Raw genomic sequence first — 21754 nt, forward strand, 5'->3', positions numbered from 1 at the left:
TGACAAATATCAATTCTTTCCCTACGTGGCTTTGCCTTCCGAATGGATTTGCACATCTATCAGCATGAGACGTCATTTGCACATCACTCATTTGCTCTGGATCAGCCATGTTCCTGATGAATATAGATCTAAAACAACGAAGTTGTTGCCTCTGAAATGAATAAAAATGTGGACACCTGAAAGAATATTAACCAGCAATCAAAAACTGAGAACCCAAATAAATTATCCTGATAAAGGCGGTTGTAAAATTCGCAGCACAACAAAACTATTGAAATAAGATTCTGATGGAGAAGAACTGGTGTTGATTTAATCATCAAGAAATGTTTATTCTCTTGAGGTCAAGCTCGCTATATCAACACAAAATCCAGATTTCTCAAATACTTTTGAGGTTAGGATCGGTGTATGATATACCATAAAAAAACCTCATTATCATGTTTCAGCAACCCCAAAAACATGAAAATTGTCTATTCTTTTGAGGTTTAGCTCGCTATATCAACGAAAAATCGATATTTTTCAAATATTTTTGAGGTTAGAGTCGATATATGATATTATACCATCAACGTCATGTTCTAGCGACCTGAAAAACATGAGAAATATCTGTTCAGATAAGGTTTATGGGTGAAATCGACAGTTTACTTCCCTTTGAATGACGATTTCAGGTTTTTTAGCCTTATAAGTCACTATATGAAATTCGCCATCTTGAATTTTTGAAAAATAACTCCATACTCATGTCCAACGATGTCAAGGGCACCTTTTTTTTTGTTGCGGTGGAAAAATCCATCATGGAGATCGGGTGCCTATGCTCTATCACACCCGATACTGCCGGACTCCTACCGGCCAAAAAAACCCCCTTTCTTCACCCATTCTATTGGACTTCAGCGAATCCGGAACTGCTATTGGCTTTCATCGGATTTGCTGAGAACATCTACTCGTGGTCCCTATCTTCTACTCCCCCTAGTCCTCATCCGCCTCGGTTGCCTGCCTCCTTAACGCATCCTCACACTTTTTCCTCATAACACTGGTGAGAAAGTTTTCTATAGCAGTCTATCCTGCTTTGCTCCCCGTCATTACTGCTATCAGGTTGTCCGCTGTGATCTCTTCTCCCACCATCAACTCGGCTCGCCTCCTCTCCCCGCTCCATCTAGGGCATGCAAAACATGTATGCGAGGCGTCGCCGACTTCTCTGCAGTATGGGCACCTGTCATCCGCGGTTTTCCCAATCCTTTTTGTATATACCCCAAAGGCACCGTGACCAGTCAGGGCTTGAGTCAGGAAGTACGAACTATTTCTATGGTCACACCCCACCCATGTCTCCAGATTTCTAATAAGTCTCTTGGTCCACATTCCCGTACTTTGGTTTCCATCCCACTCCATTTGCCACCTCTGCATAGTTCTACGTCTCTCCTCTTTTTTGCAGCCCTAGACCCTCCATCTTCTCTTTCAAACAGCCTCCTCCTCTCCTCCACCATCAGATGTACGGGGACTATGCCTGTAACTACCTGGATTGCCACGGTTGATACAGTCCTATACGCTGAACCTACCCTAAGTAGGGCCTTCCTTTGCGCTTTTTCGAGGATACCCCTGTATTTCCCCAACTTCATTACCTCGTGCCACACCGGCGCCGCATATAACAATGTAGAAGCCACCACATTGTACAGCAACACCCTCTTAGAGAGGGAGGGACCATCCACATTTGGCATAATTCTTGCCAACAATGCCGCCCTCCTTTCGGCCTTGGCGGCTGCCTCAGTTGCGTGCCTACCAAAATTTCTGTTGTCGTCAACCCACACGCCGAGATATTTAATGGCTCTTTTTGGTCTGATAGTGATTTCTCCTAGGCTAAAACTAGCCTTGTTTCTCTTCCCTCTAGGCCCCCTTATCATGACAGCCTCGGTTTTTTTCTGGCGCCAACTCAAGCCCTCAGGTTCTCAGCCAACCGCTGACCATAACTAACGCCCTGTCCGTCTTGGATTTGAGTTCTACCTCTGTATCAGCCTCGGCCACCAGTGCCAGGTCATTGGCAAAGCCGACCGTTTTAATTCCTTCTGGCCAGTTTAAGCCCAGAACCCCTTCATAAGCGATGTTCCACAGGGTAGGCCCCAATATGGATCCCTGGGGAACACCAGCATACACCTCAATGACCCTCCCTTTCTCTATGATGAGTTTCCTATTGCTGAGACAGTCCCCAATCACGTCTTGGAGGTATGCTGAGATCTCCCTCCTGGCTAACTCCTCCCTTATAACACCCCACCTGACCGAGTTGAAAGCGTTATTCACGTCCAGGGCTACCACCACCGCCCATTTCGTTCTTCTGGGCACATCCAGGACGTCCCTTATCGCGTGGATGGTCGACCTGCCCTTCCTAAAGCCGTACTGTCTATTAGACAATCCTCCCCTCTCTTCGATCTCTACCTCCAGCCTGTGTCTCAGCAGCGCTTCATATAACTTGCTAATGGTGTTTAGCAAGCAAATTGGTCTGTACTTGTTCCTTCCCCGTTCACCTTTAGGAATAAGCACCAATTGAGCCATTTTCCAGTTATTTGGGAACCTCCGGTCACCTATGCACCTATTTAGTATATCAAGCATCCAGTTTCCCGCGGCTTTCCCTGCTTCTCTCAATGCCTCCGCCGGTAGACCGTCTGGGCCCGGTGCTTTTTCCACCTTCAGGTCCTCGAGGGCTAGGGACAGCTGCTTCGCTGAGAACTCCACCCGCTCCCCCGTTGGCAGCCTCTCCGACCTGTTTTCTGCTACCACCGGAAAGAGCTGTCTGGCAATCTCCTGTTTAGTCTCCCCATCTATCTCATATGGCTTACCACCCAACTTGCCCATAACGATTTTAAATGCATCACCCCAGATGTTATTTTCCGTTTCCTCGATCATACTCTTCCAATGTGTCCTTTTGGATCTCTTGATTAAATTCTTGAGTTCCCTTCTCGAGTTCTTGTACTCCTCTTCCAGACTGTCTATTTCCTCCCTGTCTCTCGTCCTGGCTCTCCCTAGCGCTCTCCTCTGCCTGCCACAGTTTTTCCTAGCCTCCGCGATGGCCTGGTCCCACCAGTATGGCATTTCCCCGTCCCGACTAACTGTCTTAGGGCCCAAGTAATCTCTATAAGCGTCTTGCATCGCTTTTGTGAAGCTGCTGACCGAGCTCGCTTGTCCGCGCCTGAGATCGCTTATCCCCATCAAAGCCTTGAACACCTCCCAATCCTTATCTCTGGGCTGTGTCCTTATGTATGGCACCTTTTGTCCCTTCACCGTAAAGAAAATATACTGGTGATTGGTCCCTGTCTCCTGGTCCAGGACCTCCCAGTCTCTTGTCTGGCGTGCCAAACTCTACGAAGCACACGTTATGTCGATGTAAGACATCCCCCGTCCCCTGACGAAAGTCGGTTTCTCTCCATTATTTAAAATGACCAAATCCAGAGCGGCCATTCCCTCTGTCAGATATGAGCTTCTTCTGTCAGTCACCGGGGAACCCCAGCAGCCAGACTTAGCGTTGACGTCCCCCAGTAAAATGTATTTCCCGTTTTCTTCCGCGCATGCTCTGAGGATTTCATCCACCTTCTTCTCAAAAAACCTCTGATGTAAATTAGGGGAAATATAACAGCATATTAGGCTCATTTCCGCGAGCCGCAGAACTAAAAAACCCGATTTTATCTTCACATTGGTCACCTTAATATTTCTATTTCGTATGAAGACCGCCACGTCAACATTTTTGTCTGCAATCCACCTGCCTTTAGCCGCCAATGCCTTATTTGGCTCACCTATCACTAACAAGGCCACACACAACTCTGCCGCGGTGGCGAACGCTATGTCGTGGGCTACCCTGTCTATCCAGATTTGATTGGATTATCCTAATATCCTGAGTGTTCATTTATTTATTTAAGTAGCGCCACTTAGAGCTTTCCCCCGATCTTAGCCATTGCCCTTGCTCCCGTCAAAGCCCTACGGAACTCAGGACACGACCCCGAGCCTGCCACGTGGCCCGACTCCTTACAGTTCAAACATTTTGCTTCCTCCCCACAGGTCTCCGCCTTATGCCTCTCGATCCCGCATCTTCTACAACATAGGCTGCGATCCTCTCCTCTGCATTCCTTTCTTGTGTGACCATACCCCCAACACCTATAACACTGTATTACCCTCAGCCTCTCTGTCACCGAGCAGGAATTTAGCCCGACCCTCAGTCTGCCCGCCCCCAACAGTTGCTCTGCCTTATCTTGGGGAAGCCTCAACGACACCGCTTGATTTCCACCGTAGCATGGTCGCAACTCCCCCATTTTGTACTCCTCGCCTCGGATACCCAATTCGTCCCTAATGGCCTCCATCACGTCCTCTTTAGTGACCAGCTCATCCATATCCTTGATGACCACTACTTTTTCTTTCATCCCCCCAGCACCTTAATTTGCCGTTCTCCTACCATGTCCCTTAATCCTGTCCGTAGCGTTTCCATCGCGCTCGTCTGACTTTTGTCCATGACAATAATCATCTTACCATCTTTAGCCTTTCTTATTACCCTAATTCCTTTTGCCGCGTCCGATTTCGGCGCAACCTTCTCTTTCACTTCTTTTAATAGATCGGCGTACGACTTTCCCTCATGGCTGATCATTACCACCTCCGTTTTCTTCGCTCTCACCTTGTTCTGATGCATCTCCTGATCCACGTATATCAAGCATCTTATTCCTGAGCCCCTGAAAATCTTCTCCGCCACCTTTCTTGTTAATGCCCCTCTTCTGTCGGGTGTTGGCGGATACAACGCCACAGTACTCCTGTTTCGGATCATACGGTCCCTAATATCCCCTAGCGCGTCGTACCAATCCTGCGGTTCATTGATCTCTGCCTTATATATATATTCTTAATCCTTTCTATCTCCCCCTCCTTCGTTTCTACCCTGGTGTTAACAGACAGTGCAGTTACCCTACCCTCCATCTCCAGAACCTCCGGATATCTATCCAAGAGCACCTTGCTGATGCTTGCGTTTCTTCCTGCCCCAACATCCCTCTCCTGCAAAACTACCAGGTCCGCTTCTTTGTCCGCCATAAGGGGTGATCCCACCTCCATGAAGGCCGCTTTAAAAAACTCCTCCTTCCACTCTTTGTCTTTCAGGCGGCGAATGTCCTCCAAACACTTTGCCCCCTCCAGCATCTTTTCGTCCATAACTGAGCTCCTGTTCCGGCTCTCGCTTGGACCTAGCTCCCTCTCCTTAAGATTCTCTATTTCCGCGCTCAGTCTGTAGACGTCCTTCTTTAAGCTCTCGTTCTCTGAAACTAGCCTTTGCATATTTTCCTTTTCTTTTTCACTGTTATCACAACTCAGTGTTCCCTCCTCCAGCCTTTTTAGGACCTCATGAGATTGTAGCTTCATTCTAGTAATCTTCAGCCTGGACGATGACTCTTTTATTATACTTTTAGTATTCCGCTCCTCGCATACTTGTGCGATGGTCTGGAGCTACCTTTCAACCTTCTGTATTTCTTCCCTTAGGGTTAACCCTATGGCCTTAGCATCCAATGTCTCTAACTCTACACCCTTGTCTTTACGACGGGTCTCTTCTTCCCTCTTCCTCTTTGCCTTGCGGCCCTCTTCATCCTTCTGACCTTGGGACTCCTCTCTTCCTCCCTGCCACATCTTTTCGGGACATGATCCTCGTCTCTGTGGAGGCGTTCTCGCCAACTTATGCCTGCTCTCGATTACCCCCTTGCTGTTTTCGCTCTCCGGAATTTCGATGTCAAGGGCACCTGTTCAGACTATTTGGGTATGAATTTGTCGTTAATCTGATTACTGTGAGAAGTTTATCGGACGATTCTTTATTTTTCTCATACTTCTAGGCGCCATATTATGTCCGCCATCTTAGATTTTTCAATTTTGCCTATTAGCATCTCAAATTACTTGGAAACACGAATTTTTTAAACCGAAAACCATCTTCGTAGGTGCTCTTAAATTTTGGGCACAGGCTTGATCGATTTGACGTGGATCGTCCCATATATATTTTACAATGTGTGACTTTTTATTTGGATGTGATTCATAATTTTAATTTTAAGAAATTAGCCCACATTTCATTTTGATTTGTTTTGCCAATATAATAGAAGCAATTTTGATAATCTCTCCCTGTACATTTGTATGCTTTTTAGAACTGGTAATAATATTTTGTTTCATACAGTATTAAAAAAGCACCATGTGAATATACATATCACAGTTGTAGCCTTTGAATATAAAGGATAAGAGGGTTAAATATAATATTAGCTTATGTCTATAAATTGAAGTAAGGCATCCTATTTTGAGACACATTAAATGATAAACCGACAGAGCAGGGGCATGTAGGAGAATCCAAAATATGGTGATTTAATGCAACTTACCTTTATACTAAGCTGCACCACTGAGAAGTTATAGGCTTTGAAATTGAGGTTTCAAATTTTGCAAAAAATCAGTATCTCAGTTATACTTGAACATAGAAAAACCAAATTTGGTACACGGGGTGAGTGTTCCAAGAGCATTAATCGACAGTAAGTAGAGTTCTATTGAAGTATTTTAAAGGGTTGATAATGGAGGGATGATGCACCATTAAACTGTGACAGAATTTTTTAGTCCATTGGCGGACTTAGAAAATTATTACTTTATTTTATAGGGAATTTAATTCTAAAACTTTTCTTATTCTTGTTAGTTTTCAAAAAGCTTTGTTGTTTACAACAGAAACACGAATAACTAATAAGTAATACGTATTGTAGCTGTGTTATTTAAAATCATCAAAAATTCAAAAGTTTGTTGTCCAAATCACTTTGTTACATAGGTAATGACTTTATTTCTGCCACTATAAATTTTAATATTTTATTGTGATTACCTGGAACAAAAAAATGCAATTTATTGAGCTACTTGCAAATCTTTATTGATACAGTTGAATTAATAATAAGAGAAGTTGAAATATTCAATATCTGTACTTCTTTTGAAGAAACTTATCTTTTATGCTAGAGCAATACTTGAACCTGTTCCAGAAAAAATAAGTAATGGTTTATTATAGTCAGGGTCTTAGTTACTATCGTTTTGAAAAAATTAAACTTTCTTCCTTGAGACAAACACGAATATCTACAATGCAGTGACAAAGAACTCTTAATAAATTGTCAACTTTGTTAAAAATATTATGAGTATAATTTATTTTTATGGTTGGAACTAAAATAGTATATGTGAAATTGTTCAATCCTGCCTCGAAATAGTTACTTTCCTAATCTCTTAACAGTAATCAGTTCTTATAATTACAGTGATAATATGAATAGGCAAAGAAATATGACTGAAGGAATGTATAATGATAAATATCATTTGTAGGGAACCATGTCGTTGTCCAACACAGTAGTTGGATGGTACTCATTCCACCATATCTCTCGTTTTAGAGATAAACCAATGAAACCTTATTCAATGGTGCAAAAAACCGGAAGTGATAAAAACATAACCAGTCATAAATTTACTCAATTTTAATCTATCCTCTGAAACTTTAAATTTATTTTCTATGAATAATAAAATTGTGGGCTTATCTCGTTGATACTTGGCATGCTATTAAACTGTATATTTTTTAATGTTGCAGTACCTAAAATTGAGATTGAAGGAGAGTCAGACATATATGTCAAAAGGGGAAGTACAGTACAGCTGAAATGTGTGATAACCCAGTCCCTTGAAGAACCAGCATACATTTTTTGGTATCATGACGGTGAGCGGGTATTAAAATATGATCAGGGTCAAATAGATATTAGAATCGTAAGGAAAGGTTCAGACACAACTATTAGTACAATCACAATTTTTCGAACAAGGCCAGAGGATTCTGGAAATTATACATGTAGTCCCTCAAATTTAGATTCAGCCAGTGTATATTTACATGTTCTGAATGGTAAGTAGCTTATTTAATATAAATTGCAGTTTTGCTCCACTTAAATGTAGGTACTATGTTTTAATACTAGTAAAACCTACAATACTAGTTTAAATTGTCAGTGTTTTATCGTCAAGCCAAAGGTGAGTTAAGGTAGTCTACATATTGTTGTCGATCTTGCAAATGAACGTAAGTGACAAAAAAAAGTCGACTAAAGTATATTTTTGAATTAAAATTATTTTTCTTTATATTGTTGTCGTTAGAAATGACTCAAATTGCATTTTTGCGGTTCTTATGCCCTTTTGCGTGATCAACACCAATATGTATCTCTAGGTATATAACCAAAGTTATTCATAACTAGTATTATTCTTTTAATTAATATTTTGTCATTTGTCTTATGAAGGAATAAAATGCAGAGTATTTAATTAGAAGATGAATAATTACACAACCACACAAAAAATAATCGTTTTTCGGGTCTAAAGGTCAGCCTGTGTTTATTACATGTTTTCGGGGTCGCTGAATCGGAATCCGCGAACCATTTATCCCCATGTCAAATTTTACCAATAACCTCATATCCCAAGCTGTCAAGTCCTATTACACACAACGATCATGAAAAGAGAGCTGAGTACCCACAATAACCCTATTATAATCCTATACATTCAATCTCAAACCTCCTAACTCCATAACCGTATAATCCCATAACCCTATCACCGATAACCCTGCTAAGTTTGTTACTCAGTAGTGTGACTTGATCTCTCATCGCGACATATAACAGGGCTCAATAAACAAATTTAACCCTATAATCCCCCAACCCTATAACCGCTTAACCCCATAACTTCAATAACCATGTTACGCAGTAGTTTGATTGTTTGATGCAAATAACATAGTGTATATCTTCATTGGCTTCCAATTTCTCATCTCCAGTAGATTCTTGGTCAGTTTAAAAAATATCATGCGTATGAAGTTTTATTTCGTGGGGTCGATTCTGGGGATCCGAAACCTTGTCTCGTACGTCTTCCACCTGTGCCTGCCATGACGGCATGAAAGCCATGAGCCATAGACTCAGCCGGATAACGGATTACTCCGTTGCCCACCGTCACCGCGAGGAGTTACCCTGGAGGCAGACACAGTTGGTTTAGCATACGCAGAATAAAGCTTCATTTGGCATATTTTTGATATTGTCAGAGAATCTACTGGAGATGATAAAACTGGGAGCCAATAATGATATAGACTATGTTCCTTGCATCAAATAATTGAACTACTATGTGATGTGGTTATTGGAGTTATGGGGTTATAGGCGTATAGGGTTAGGGGGTTAGGGGATTTGAGGATTATAAGGTTAAATATATTTTGTTTATATAGCCCTGATATATCCCGTGATGAGAGATCAAGTTAAACTACTAAGTAACGTGTTTATTATCAGTTATAGAGTTATGGGATTAAGGGGTTTGAAGTTGAATGTATAGGATTAGGTTATTGTGGGTGCACAGCTCTCTTACAGGATCATTGTGTGTAATGGGACTTGACAGCTTGGATTATGAGGTCATATGGGGTTATTGGTAAAACCTGACGTAATGGGGTTAAATGGATCACGGATTCGGATTCAGTGACCCCGAAAACATGTGGTAGACATAGACTGACCTTCAGACCCAAAAAAACTATTTTTTTTGTGTGGCTGTGTATCAAAGTTAGATAAGATTCCCTTTTACTTTTTATTTTGTATTATGCTATCGAGAAAACTTTCTTTTATCTTTTATCTAGCCATTAAAAATAAGTTAATGTAAAAACCTATATGCACCTAACACTTTCACATTTATTGAAAACATTCACATAATGGTAAAAAATATTCGCATCATTCCAACATTAAATAACTAAATAATTATCACCGCTTTGTACTAGTGGGGGTTTAGCAAATAAAATTAGGCAGACGTGGGGAAATTTCTAGGCAAGGGTTAAAAAGAGAAATAATAAGAGTTGAAAATTGTATAGAAAATGAAAATTGAAAAATTGGTTGAAATAGAGAGAATTGTTTAGTTATTTAATGTTATATTATTTTGTTTCTTCCATTGCCATATATTTTTTTGTTGTGTCTTATGTTATCAATAAACGTGAAAATCTTAGGGTCAGATAGATGCCTATGCTAAATATTTTGATCTACTAAATAAGAAAATGCTAACTTTAACAATTTTTAAGTTAATGGTGACACAAAAGTAAAACTACTGTATGGGCATCTATTTCTCCAGGACTTTTAAAATTATTTCATTCAAATTGGTAGAGAGAGTTTCTGAGGATGCTAAATTAGAATATAGTATTAATTTTTAGGTAAAAGCTCACTAATATTTCTTTTAAAATAGTAACACATTTTTACCATATCCATTTTAAAATATTAAATTTTTTATTTGACAGCTATTTATGTAACAATTACAGAAAATAGTAAGTTTTAACTTAAACCGACTGCACACGCTCTGGTCTAAGCTAATTAAAAAAATAAATAAATAAAAAAATTTTATGTGCAGGGATGCCATTTGAATAAGCACTCCTAAAATAAAATGCAGAAATGGTAAAGTCTTATCTATTAAAGCTATTTTTTAGGTGTTGGTTAGGACAAGACATTTCAGATGTGTCTTTTTAATGAATAATATTTAGGTCATTTTTTGTTTTTATTTTAGATAACTATTAAATATGGTTTTTATGGCTATGAGAGCTAGTCAAACCTAACACGGTTACAAAAGTATGTGTAACTGAACAGTAGTGGAATATAGATGTGTTTTATACATTTTTTTGTCTCTGCAGATTTAGAGGTACTTTCTGTACTTGCTTGGCTTCTCATTATTTTACATATCTGTTGTGAATATTGTATAATTAAAAACATTACATAATCAAAATGTGTAACATTGCTACTCAGTGACCTTCCAACAACCAAAGAAAATATGTTTAGAAAAATGAAGACTGAAGAGTATTTAATCTTTATAGATTCGTAGGTGCTTTTCGATAACAAACCTCTTTGAAGAAGTTTTATAGAATATTTGGAAATTGCGGAAGCTTATTTACAGACTTTGCAGGAAATGTTAGCGATTAAACTTAATTTTTAAGAAAAAAAATCTTTTTTTAGGTGAGACTGTCGTAAGCGATCGTAAGTACTATATTTAAAAATTTAAAACGTCTTCAAAACTTTGTTAAAATTTTTCTGTGGTCAAATCAAGTGGTCAACGTTAAACAATGAATGATGCGATCAAGAACTCTCACAATAATTACAACATTTATTTTCATTATGATTCTAAGATACATTCAAAGGCTCTTCCCAGAATATTGATATTTGTAAGATTAAGTAGACAAGTAATAAATTATATCATGGTTTTGAAACTCACCATTTATATTTTGGAAATGATAAGTAAATTTTGATTAAAGTAAGGAAAATTTGCCAAATATGGCGAGATCAGAAATCGTAAAGTGCAATGTGAAGGTTGGCGATTATAATTTAATTTAACAATGTATTAGTGTTGTGACGAATTAGAGGAAGTGTGGTTTAGATGCATTGCTTATCAGCTATAACTGTCCAAAGGATATAGCGGGATAAGTATGACGAGTGGGCCCCCAAATGACAACCTATGTCGAAATTATGTTTTAATATCGACTTGATGTACAATCTCTATCATTGAAAGATACAATTGAGCTAGAAAGTTATAACTAACGCGAGGTTTTAGCTTTAAAGAGCATATTTATATTTTTCTGGATTTTTCGAATTACACATTAAAAAAAATAAAAGTATAATAATAATTATTTCAGTGTTCCCTATGACATACAGTAATTGAAATAATATATGTATATTGTAATACTTGGTGTGCACTATCACTCATAAAAGTCCCATTAAAAAAAAAGTTGGTGCAACACTGAAAAAAATCAAATTCAACAAAATGGCTTTAGCGAATGACTTCTGAAATGATAATTTGTTTGGAGCATTGAGGCTTTGGTAATCCAGAAGGTAGTTATATAACTGCATTGAAAATATGTGATATATATATAAACATTCATTTGTATTTTACTACTAATTTTAATATATTTTATTAATTTATATTTATTGCACTTAATATTCTATTAACTTTGAAGTTCATCTCTGGTGTGACCTATATAATCCCTATCTAATTAATACTAGGATTATAACGAATATTTTGCTACCATTCGATGTACTACTTGTTAGGTCAATTTCTTGGTATTCGGCCGAATACCGAATAGTGGTACACTATTTGGTCGAATATCAAATACTAAGAGATTAGTTAGCAAAAAACAAATATATTTTAAAGTAATTAATTTTAAATTAAAATATAACTAAATTTTTTAATTATAACAAATCAGCAATATCCTCTCTATATAATAATTATCTTCATCAGATTAAAGATTTAAATTTTCGTCTAAAATCAAGAATTGTTATCTACATTAAAATTAAAATAGAGATTTTTTTAAATCCTAAACTTAGTGTCATTAACGCTGTGCTTTTTGGCCACAATTTATGTATTGACACAATAATGCTCTTTAAATATCGAGGTTAGGTTGGAAATAGTAAATAGTGCTTAAAGTTCAACCACTACTATTTAGTTTATAATTAAATCAGAAATTTACCAAAATTTTACTAATTAATTTCATACTAAGTCTCCCTATGTCTCTATAATGCTGACTGCTTAATATTATTCAGTTTAATATTCGGTTATTTGCCAGATAAAGCAACCAAATATTTGGTATTCAATAAAACGCTCAATATGTTATTCGTTACAAGCCTAGTTAATAATAATTACTTATGATTGCTTTGATACAAGTGGACCTACGTTTTACATTTGTCAGTCTTTTTAAAATTTAATTACTATATTTTTAAATTATAACAGAATAATGGGAAAATATACTATTCTTGTCTTATCCCCTTAGATTTTATAAAAAAACTCGGTACATATGTTCTCTTCTATTCTGGTGAGCCTTTGAATGTCCTCACAATAAAACATAAATACGTTATAAGTAACACGTAACAACATGTATTGGAAAACATTTTTTTTATCACTGCTATATGAAACGTGAAGTAATCTACCTGTACTGCAAGTAAATTTTTGAAAACCGACCTGTCCTTTCCTTCACTAATAATTTACAAAAACACAATGACAAATGAATGACATATTAGTGTACTTTGTATTTAAGTTCAGATATTTAATAGACTTCAAGAAAACAAATAGAAGACATAAAGAAGACATTCTACTCCACATGAGAAGAATTACAAATACCTTTCTTACAGGACTACATTATTAATAATAGTTTTGTCATTTTTTAGGCATATGTTTATTTTGTAACAAATTAGATTGAATAAAAGAACTTGTATTTTCAATGCAAAATAAATATGTATTTATTTTTTAATTTTTTAAATTAAATTATATAAACAATGTTACAATTTTGGACTGAAGTTATTTTAGTATTTCCTACAAAGTTTGCCATATTACTGTGATATCTGAAAAATCATTAAGACTACCTACTAGTTGGATACTGTGGATGGAATTGTTTGATTTAGCTAAATGATTGCAACTTCTTTCTTTAGTTACCTTTAATGATAATACAGTTACTGTCCTCTACATTGATCTAAGTTTAGTTACTATAGAAGAAGAACTATTGGATGTGATTTGGATATTGCGGCTTAATTGGCCTGGTCATGCCAATAATGAAATATATTACTCGTTTCTTCTGCTGTCAGTATATTCAGTAATTTAGAGGTTCCTATCCTATACTTAAGTCTTGTCATTTTCAAATAAGGTTATGTTTATGCAATATGAACCTTCTATATAAGGGAACAAACATGAAGATTATTTACAAATAATTCAGTGCATACAGCTGTCTATTTAAAATTTTGATATATTTTAACATCATATCTGCAATATTTTATTATTTTTTGGAAATTTTGTGACCATGAGGCAAAATAGGATTCAAAGAACTTCTTACATCAGGTATTGACGGAGATTGAAAGATTTATTTGCTAAATGCAGCAAAGATATGACAAAATGATAGACACTACCATTTTGAACTGACATCATTGAAGATTTATCATAAATGGATTATATTTCATAAATTAACATTGTCTTCTGCTGCCTGTCCAAATAATTATTTTTCAACGTTGATTACGAATTTCAGTAATGGTTTTATTGGCCTAATTTTTGTCAGGGGTATCAGTGTAGTAAATAGGAAAATGGTTATCTTAGAGTAGATATATGTCAAGTCAAGACACTTTATATTATGTTAAGTCAGTCGATATGGACTCTGAAATATTAGTGGGCATTAAATTCATGCAAAAATTAAAGTTTATGTGCTCGCTATTTACCTGATTTCGTGGCAGTGATATTTTTGCTAGATAAATTAACTAAGAGCTGTGTGGGCAGATATACCTTAAAAGGGACCGTAGGGAAATTTAGCCTGCGGTTTTCTTCCCGAACAGCGTATGTATGCCGGGATATCTGTACGAGAATCCCAGTCGAAGAAAAAGAAGATATCGCACCCAGTAGCTCATCAATTTCTCTTAAGTCTTAAGCTATCAGGTGCCTCAAATTTTGTTAATGGTTTACTAATGACATAATTCTAGACAACTTTGCTTATTCTTAAATGGTCAAATGTTTCAAATTTTACTCTTGATTTATTAGTGACTATTTAATTCTAGGCAACTTTCTTTAATAACATTTCTCAAGTCGTCAAAATATATAATATAACAGAGTTAGATATTTTGTGTTACAATATATTCTAGAATCTTAAAAATTGGGAACAAGTATCATTTTTATCGAGGCAAATGTGTAAACTAAATTTTTAACCTTTAATGAAGGATAAAGATGTGCACGATAGTAATTTACACCTCTTACGACTATCGTATAAGGGCCAGTGTCCAGTTTCGTCTAGACGTATCTTTTAGAGGAACGTAATTTATTGTTACCGAACTATGTTTTTTCTTTTGCATTTCGCATTCCAAGTCAGATGGTCTACTTTTTTTTTCTCTAACACTATTTTGTACACACAATACTTCTGGACGAAAATCTGCTCATCCCACATCTGTTTCTTCCTTTTGTTGTTTCACTCTTTCATACACTAATCAAGAACTGAACTGATAATTTGATCCAACATTATATCATTTCTGGGATGAAATATTTATTTTGTTCTTGTCAATTAGGCTATGCATCAAATTTACGGCACCTATGTGATTTGGACAATTTATATCAGTTATGTTTTTTTATTTCCTGTCAAATCTACTTAGAGTAGTTCTTTATTAATTTCTTTTTCTAATGAAAGCACAATTTGTATCCTATTTCACATTACTATACCCAATGAAAGTACTACATATGTTACAAAAGGTAATCTATTGTAGAATTTGTCAAAACAAACGTAATTAATTGGTGTGATAGGGCCTTTGAACTAGATCGCCTGTAACTCGGATATATATTTCTCCTTGTTTTACACAGTATACACCAGTTTACACTTTAAAGTTGTAGACATACCCTGACATTCCGGCAAGAAAAAACAGCTGTATTCCTCATTTATCTGGCTTAGCAAATGTGTACTGTTTCGGATCAGGTCTGCCTTTACATGCTAGTAGGTATGGGGTTACCACTCCACTTTTAGGTCACGCCCATCGGTTTGTTCGACCAATCAGAGCGTAGCATTCAAATTGGTGGTAGATTCAAGTGATGGGCACAAATTTCAATGTATATAGAGAAATGATTGACTTAGCAGAATCGAAGGGAAATTAATGGTAAAATTGCAGCACATCTGTAGTGGATATCACATGGTAGAGAGTGGCGGAAAATTCAATTGTTCAATTCATTGCTTTATATTAAAACTATATACAGGGCGTTTAGTTTAAAGCATTTCACAAGTTTCCTGCCTTCATAAGATTAAAAGGATTTTGGGTAGGTACCTAGGCTACAAAATTTTGGAGAGTGAAATCTAAATTTTATAAATAAAACACTTCATAATGGTTCAAATGGTTTAATTTTTTTTTAATATTCTACCCTAAAATATTAAAAATGTAGTTTTATTAATTGTTATATTATAACCAAATTGAACTTTATTAACACATTGGTCCCACTTATGTTTGCTTTCTCCTAAACTAGTAACAAGAGAGGACAAAATTATTCTATTCATTCTTTCTACTTGTCCGTTTGTCCATATAATAATTTTTAAAAAGTGTATTAATAAGCTAACTACAGCTAGGGCCTCTAATTCAAAACTATGATATCGCTGTTCCTCTTTGCTAGTTTGGCGAAGTACTTTACATGTTTCAAAGGGTTGTGATGTCTTTGTAATAATCTGGCCCCCACTCCTAATTTTGACGCATCTGTGTGAACTTCAGTTTCCGTATTAGGGTCATAAAGAGCCACAACAGGTTTAGTTATTAGCTTATTTTTGAGTGTACTGAAAGCAATTTTCTGTTCTTCTTGCACACAAAAGGAACATCTTTTTTCGTTAAACGTGTTAACCCATTAGTGCCCAGATTATTTTTTTCTGATTTTTTCTGTAATTTTAGTATTTTTTGTTTAAATTATTGTTAAAATTTATAAAAAATCATGAATTTTTGCAACTATATTTTAAGATCCTTCAGGATAAGGTGTTACATATATGTAACGCTAGGAACTACTGGGAGTAAAAAATACGTGTATTCAAAAATAGTTTTATTGAAAATTATACAAAAAAATAAGAAACTAGATATTTAACATTTTGATTAACCACTGTTTGTGTGGTAGAAAACAAAACAATCAATGCAGGGTTCTACATCACATTTTCTGCACTGGGTGCGTGGTGAACTCTTACAAGATCTTCCTGCGCAACGCCTCCTTTTGTCGTTTGGAACTTTTTCGACAAGGTGGTCCATCCTGCTATATCTAATTTCATCAATCACTCCTTGTGCATTAGAAAATGGCGATGGAGTTCTGCCAGTACCTTTGGGAGCTGACACATATTTTTTCAAATAAACTTGCACAATGGAACGTCTAAAATTTATTTGGCTTATTTGAGAATTGTTGGATTTTCGTTATAAACACCATGCATTATTGATTGAAATATCAAGCAGCCATGTAAACAATGGCCAATACCATTTCCTGTTCCTTATTTGGATCCTGTATTGTCCAACATTTTGGTCCATTCGATCTGTACCACCCATTTTTTTGTTGTACTCAGCAAGTAAAGCTGGTCGGTTAACTTGTATGTGTTTTTTCTCCTTTTGCGAGTAACGTCTAACATTTGTCACCGGATGAATGCCATATTGATTGGTAGCAATGCAAACTACAGAGTTATCAACCCACTTAGCTACTAGAATACCATCCGTCTCACTAATAGTGTTTTCGAAATAACCTCTATCCTTTTTTCCAAGTAGCTTTTTATCCGATAAGGGACAGCTCTTGGGTAAACGGTTTTCCCTAATAGTCCCCGTACCTCCATAACCTTTCAAACGTAAGTAGGTTAATAAACTAAAAGTGGTGAATAAATTGTCGAAGTAAAAAGAAAATTGCAAAGGTTTCAGATTATTGGGTAGTTCTTCTATCATTTTAACCAATGGTGCTGCCGCTTTTACGAAGTTTCTTTCAATATCAACATCAGGAGTTACAGATTTTCCTTGATATATTTCGAAATCTATCAAGTAGCCCATTATGGTATTTAGGCATCAGACCTTATACCCAAATCGTATGGGTTTGGCTCTCAGAAACTGCTTACAGCTGTGTTTACCATAGTACTTGACCATACTTTCGTCGAAAGCTAAGTCTTTTTCAGGAACAAAATATTTTCTGCACTTCTCTTTTATTTTCTTTACGAACGGTCTTATTTTCCAGAGCTTATCACCTTGATCCATATTTTCGTTGGGAGCTAAATGCAGAAACCTCAAAATTTGCTCGAATCTGTTGTGCCTCATCGAATTATATACCAGTGCGTTTCTGGTGTCAAAACTTTGTTCCCAATACATCCGCTTGCTAGGTAGATCATTGTAACCGCTAAGAATCAATATGGCAATGAAACATTTCATTTCATCTGGCGACACACCTGGATCGGGTTGGTTTTTGAAGAGAGCATACTTATTTGTTTCTTCTACCAGATATAATATTATTTCTTCGTCCAGAAACATTTCAAAGAAATCAACAATCGATTTGTTTTGAAATGATGAATAATCTGCTTCAGGGAATGATTTTTCGTTGTAGGTGAAATCTCCTGAAATCCAATCTCGAGGGTCAGAAACTTTAGGATATGCTATGTGAGCTGGTGACACATTTATATCATTGATTAGAGGAGCACCATCTTCGAACAACTCTTCTTCAGATTCTTGCGATTGCGTTTCATCCATGAAAATTTCCTCTTCCAGTGTAATTCCCCTAGCAGTTCGTAATTCTGCATCTGCCAGTAACTGACGCCTGCTCAAATTATCTTCATTTCCGCCCTCGTCCTCGTCTCCAGAATCCTCATCTGTAAGAGTAGCTGGATCTGGTGGTGCTATATAAACGGCTTCTATGCAGTTATTTATTTCATCAACTTCGCCAAAAGCTATGTCAATTGCTTCTTGAACAGTAAGACCCTTCCTGAGGATAGCAGCAAGACCTCTGAAATAACGAAAAAAATGTAAATTTTTCATTAACTTCATTTTTACAACACCCTGTATAACAGTAATTTAAAATAAAATTGTTTTATGTGCTCTACAATGAAAATAAAACGTGTATAACAAAATTAAAAAATGCTAACATTACAGCCTAGCGTTACATATATTATGTAACACTGAAATTACAAAGCTAAACACTCTTCTATAAATAAAAATATAAATATATTTCTATACATAAAAGTTATCTCTACATATACTACTATTTTTATACTTACATCAACTTTATTTCACAAAATGTAATAAAGGTACTTACTCTTTGTCAACGAAGTCCATATTTTTTGGGTTTTCTCCTTTTATCGTTTTTTACGAAGCGAAATTTCAAAAAACACACTAAAATAAGATAGCACAATTAATCTAGTGTGATCTCCAATGCTTTCTAACTCGAACTGACAGGTTTTCTGCCAGGCATTTGTTCGTTGGGCGACAAAACAGCTGATTAGATGGCGCCAGTTTATTGTTACATAAAAGTAACGCTAGGCACTAATGGGTTAAGGGCAAAGCTATTGTCGCGAAACCTTCTATATACTTCCTATACTAACTAGCTGAACCTATAATCTGTAATCTATGCATAACCGTGTATCGCCAGTTTTCTTTTTGACAAGCAAAATAGGGCTGGCATACGAAGAAGTTGACTATTGTACAATATTGTTAATAAATCGTCTACTATATGGCGTACTTACATTCTGAATAAGACAAACCTGTATGGTCGGTAAGTCACTGGTTTATCGTCGCTCAAATTAATTGTCATCTCTGTGCTAGTGCTTTTACCTAATTCACTTTGTTGCTACAGCAAAATAATCTCTATATTCATTTATCAAGTTGAGAAGTTTTAATTTGATATTTTAGTCTAGTTAATACGGTTCGCTTAGTGAGAACGGTTGTTTGTTTTTAGAAACTGCTGATAAAACTTTAATAATTTCAGATTCGGTTTTGTGAATGCTTTCTTTGTCTTTATCAAATACAACGCCTCGTGCTACGATTTGATTTCTACTGTACACAACGGGAAATACAGAAATGTTACAAATACTTACACAACCTTGATATGTGCTTTGGTTATACATTTAAAGATGAGATGTTCTTTCATAGGTAAACTTCTTACCTGACCTTCGATATAGACGTCACCTTCATAACTCTGCTTACTGGTTACTGGAATGTAACCCACATGATCTGGCAGAACTTCGACGTCTTCAGCTACTCGGACAATTTTCTTCACCTGAGTGACATCTAACCCTGATGGAGCATCATTCTCGTCTTCCATAATTTGAATCTTGTCCTTCTGTACGATCAAAAGTTTCTTAATGAATTCTTGTGGAATTAACACTGGAACAGCTTGAAGGGAATTTTCAACCACGAGCCCTTTTACATTTGCTTCTGCAACGTCAACTTGCAATAGAACGTTTACAGATTCCACAACCAGTGTCTGTATACCCCAAGAATTATTGTCCGTTTATTTCACAGGTGGTATAATAATATTTGTTGTGTGCACCGACAGTTTTGCACAACAAATTGTTTTGTTACAGTTGGCACTTGTATGTCCCGAGTCTTTTACATTTGGGACATTTTTTCTTCGGTTTTGAACATGCATTTGCCATATGGCCCTCTTCATGACAGTTGTAGCACTTAGGTCTCTCGATATGGATGCACATTCCTATTTTCTTTATTCCTCAGGTGATCTCTCTCCCAAGTATTTTGTTACGGTAAGTACTCGATTCTCAACCTCCTACATTACGATTTGTAAGTGTAGATAAAAATGAAGAAAATAAGGATTCTGGGTTTTCATAACCCCCCACCTTAGCTCCAGTTTGAATTATTTCATTGGGAATACCATATATTATACATGAAACTGCATACTTTTCTGGTAACTTACATGCTCGTATCAGTTCTATTTTGTCAAAGTAATATTGGATACAATTTTTGGTTTCTTCTTTCTTTCGTGCCAACATTGTCCTGAGGGCGACAGCAAAATCTCGATTATCAGGGAAAGCTTTAAGGATGTTCTGTTTGCACTTTCCTCAATCCTCAATCGTATTTGGGTAAATTATCATACCACTTATTAGCTAAACCATTCAGCCGATTTTGCATATTATGTGCTATCATCGTTGCTTGGTTCCATCCATTCGTTTCAGCCATCTGCTCTATTTTATGTATCCACTGGACTACGGATAAATTTGGAATCTCTGGTTCAAAACGTAGTAGGTATGCAATGCAGTTCTTCTGAATGCCAGGGCTCCCCTTTGTTTCAGCAGCGCATTACACATTTGAAGCTCATCCACTAAACACTCTAAGTTGGTAATTCTATCGTCCGATGCACCCGTGAAGGCTCTCTTAGAACGAGGTGCACTTCCAGGACGCTCTCGTGGTGGCGGCGTCCAAGATTCGGCCGTTCGTCGGTCACTTCGCGACTTTCTCATTTTACTAGTAACGCGAGGAGGCAGAGGTCACAATCCCATCACTGCTGTGTTAGTTATTTTAGTTAATTTGGAAATTAAAATTAAATTAACTATTTGTTCAAAATAACATTTAATACCAACTACCGAACTGACTACAGAACAGCGAAGTATGTATATCCAAAAATAATTCCAATATCAATATAACATGAATGAACACTGTGTTTTATAAACAATAATTAGGGATTACTAAGAAGCTGAGTCAGTCCCAGGTGAACTGGTGGTATCGCTGTGAACGCCAAGGTCGCCAAAAATAGTGTCTTTAAATTATGTGATAATAACTAATAACTAAATCCTTTACTTTCTGAGGAAGTGTCGATTTTTTCTTTTGGTTTCTCCCATCGAGGTTGCCACATCTTGAAATAATAAACGGCAGCTACTCCAATGATAGCAATGAGGATGATGAGAGCTGTATATTGGTCCAGGGGTGATGATCTCGCGTAGTTGGTAGTCGTCATTCTGTCCAAAAATAAAGCGAAGAAAAGAAAGTGAATCGGGAAAGCCAAATTTTTTATATGTTGTGGGGGTGTTTAGCTTAACGTTAAAAGCTTAACTTGAGATTGGAGACCAAGATTTCCTATGTGCATTTTTCGCTTGGAAAAAGTGATCAATTCTTGTTTTTGCTGGTAACTCGGTTCTCCGTCGAGATATAGAATTTTTTTTTGTTTTTTGTTTTTTGTTCCTCTTTCGACGATCTACAATTTAAGTCCTATAAACTTTTCACCTATTACTGTTAGTTGTTGAGATATCGAACAAAATAGTTAAAAATTCAAAGATTCGATCTGGTTTTTCGGGTTTTTCTGTTTTTCGTTA

The 21754-nt window shown here is 36.7% G+C and overlaps 2 protein-coding genes across 5 annotated transcripts in view; one reads left to right on the plus strand and one right to left on the minus strand.

The window, feature by feature from the left end:
• Positions 1–11606, plus strand: part of LOC108910846 (hemicentin-2) — a 110964-nt gene extending 99358 nt beyond the window's left edge. For all 4 annotated transcript variants that reach the window (XM_018715591.1, XM_018715592.1, XM_018715590.1 and 1 more), the window contains 2 exons: positions 7568–7867; positions 10516–11606. In XM_018715591.1, coding sequence (XP_018571107.1) covers positions 7568–7867; positions 10516–10526 — 311 coding nt within the window. In that variant the 3' untranslated portion in view covers positions 10527–11606. The remainder of the gene's footprint in view (positions 1–7567; positions 7868–10515) is intronic.
• A 4465-nt stretch (positions 11607–16071) lies between these two features.
• LOC108910842 (piggyBac transposable element-derived protein 3-like) lies at positions 16072–17498 on the minus strand. The gene is made up of 2 exons (XM_018715585.1): positions 16945–17498; positions 16072–16267 (listed from the first exon to the last, which is right to left on the minus strand). Exons 1-2 carry the CDS (start codon positions 17496–17498, stop codon positions 16072–16074), a joined length of 750 nt encoding a protein of 249 aa, XP_018571101.1.
• Between the last annotated feature and the right edge of the window lie 4256 nt (positions 17499–21754).

The sequence above is a fragment of the Anoplophora glabripennis genome, unplaced genomic scaffold (assembly GCF_000390285.2).
Source record: "Anoplophora glabripennis isolate ALB-LARVAE unplaced genomic scaffold, Agla_2.0 scaffold483, whole genome shotgun sequence".
NCBI lineage: Eukaryota > Metazoa > Arthropoda > Insecta > Coleoptera > Cerambycidae > Anoplophora > Anoplophora glabripennis.

Excerpts from the sequence above, each read along its gene's own strand:
- LOC108910842 (XM_018715585.1), bottom strand. The coding sequence starts at position 17,498 with ATGGGCTACTTGATAGATTTCGAAATATATCAAGGAAAATCTGTAACT. Across the intron at positions 16,268-16,944 it reads CAAATAAGGAACAGGAAATG|TACACTCAAAAATAAGCTAA; the intron begins GTATTGGCCATT and ends AATTGCTTTCAG.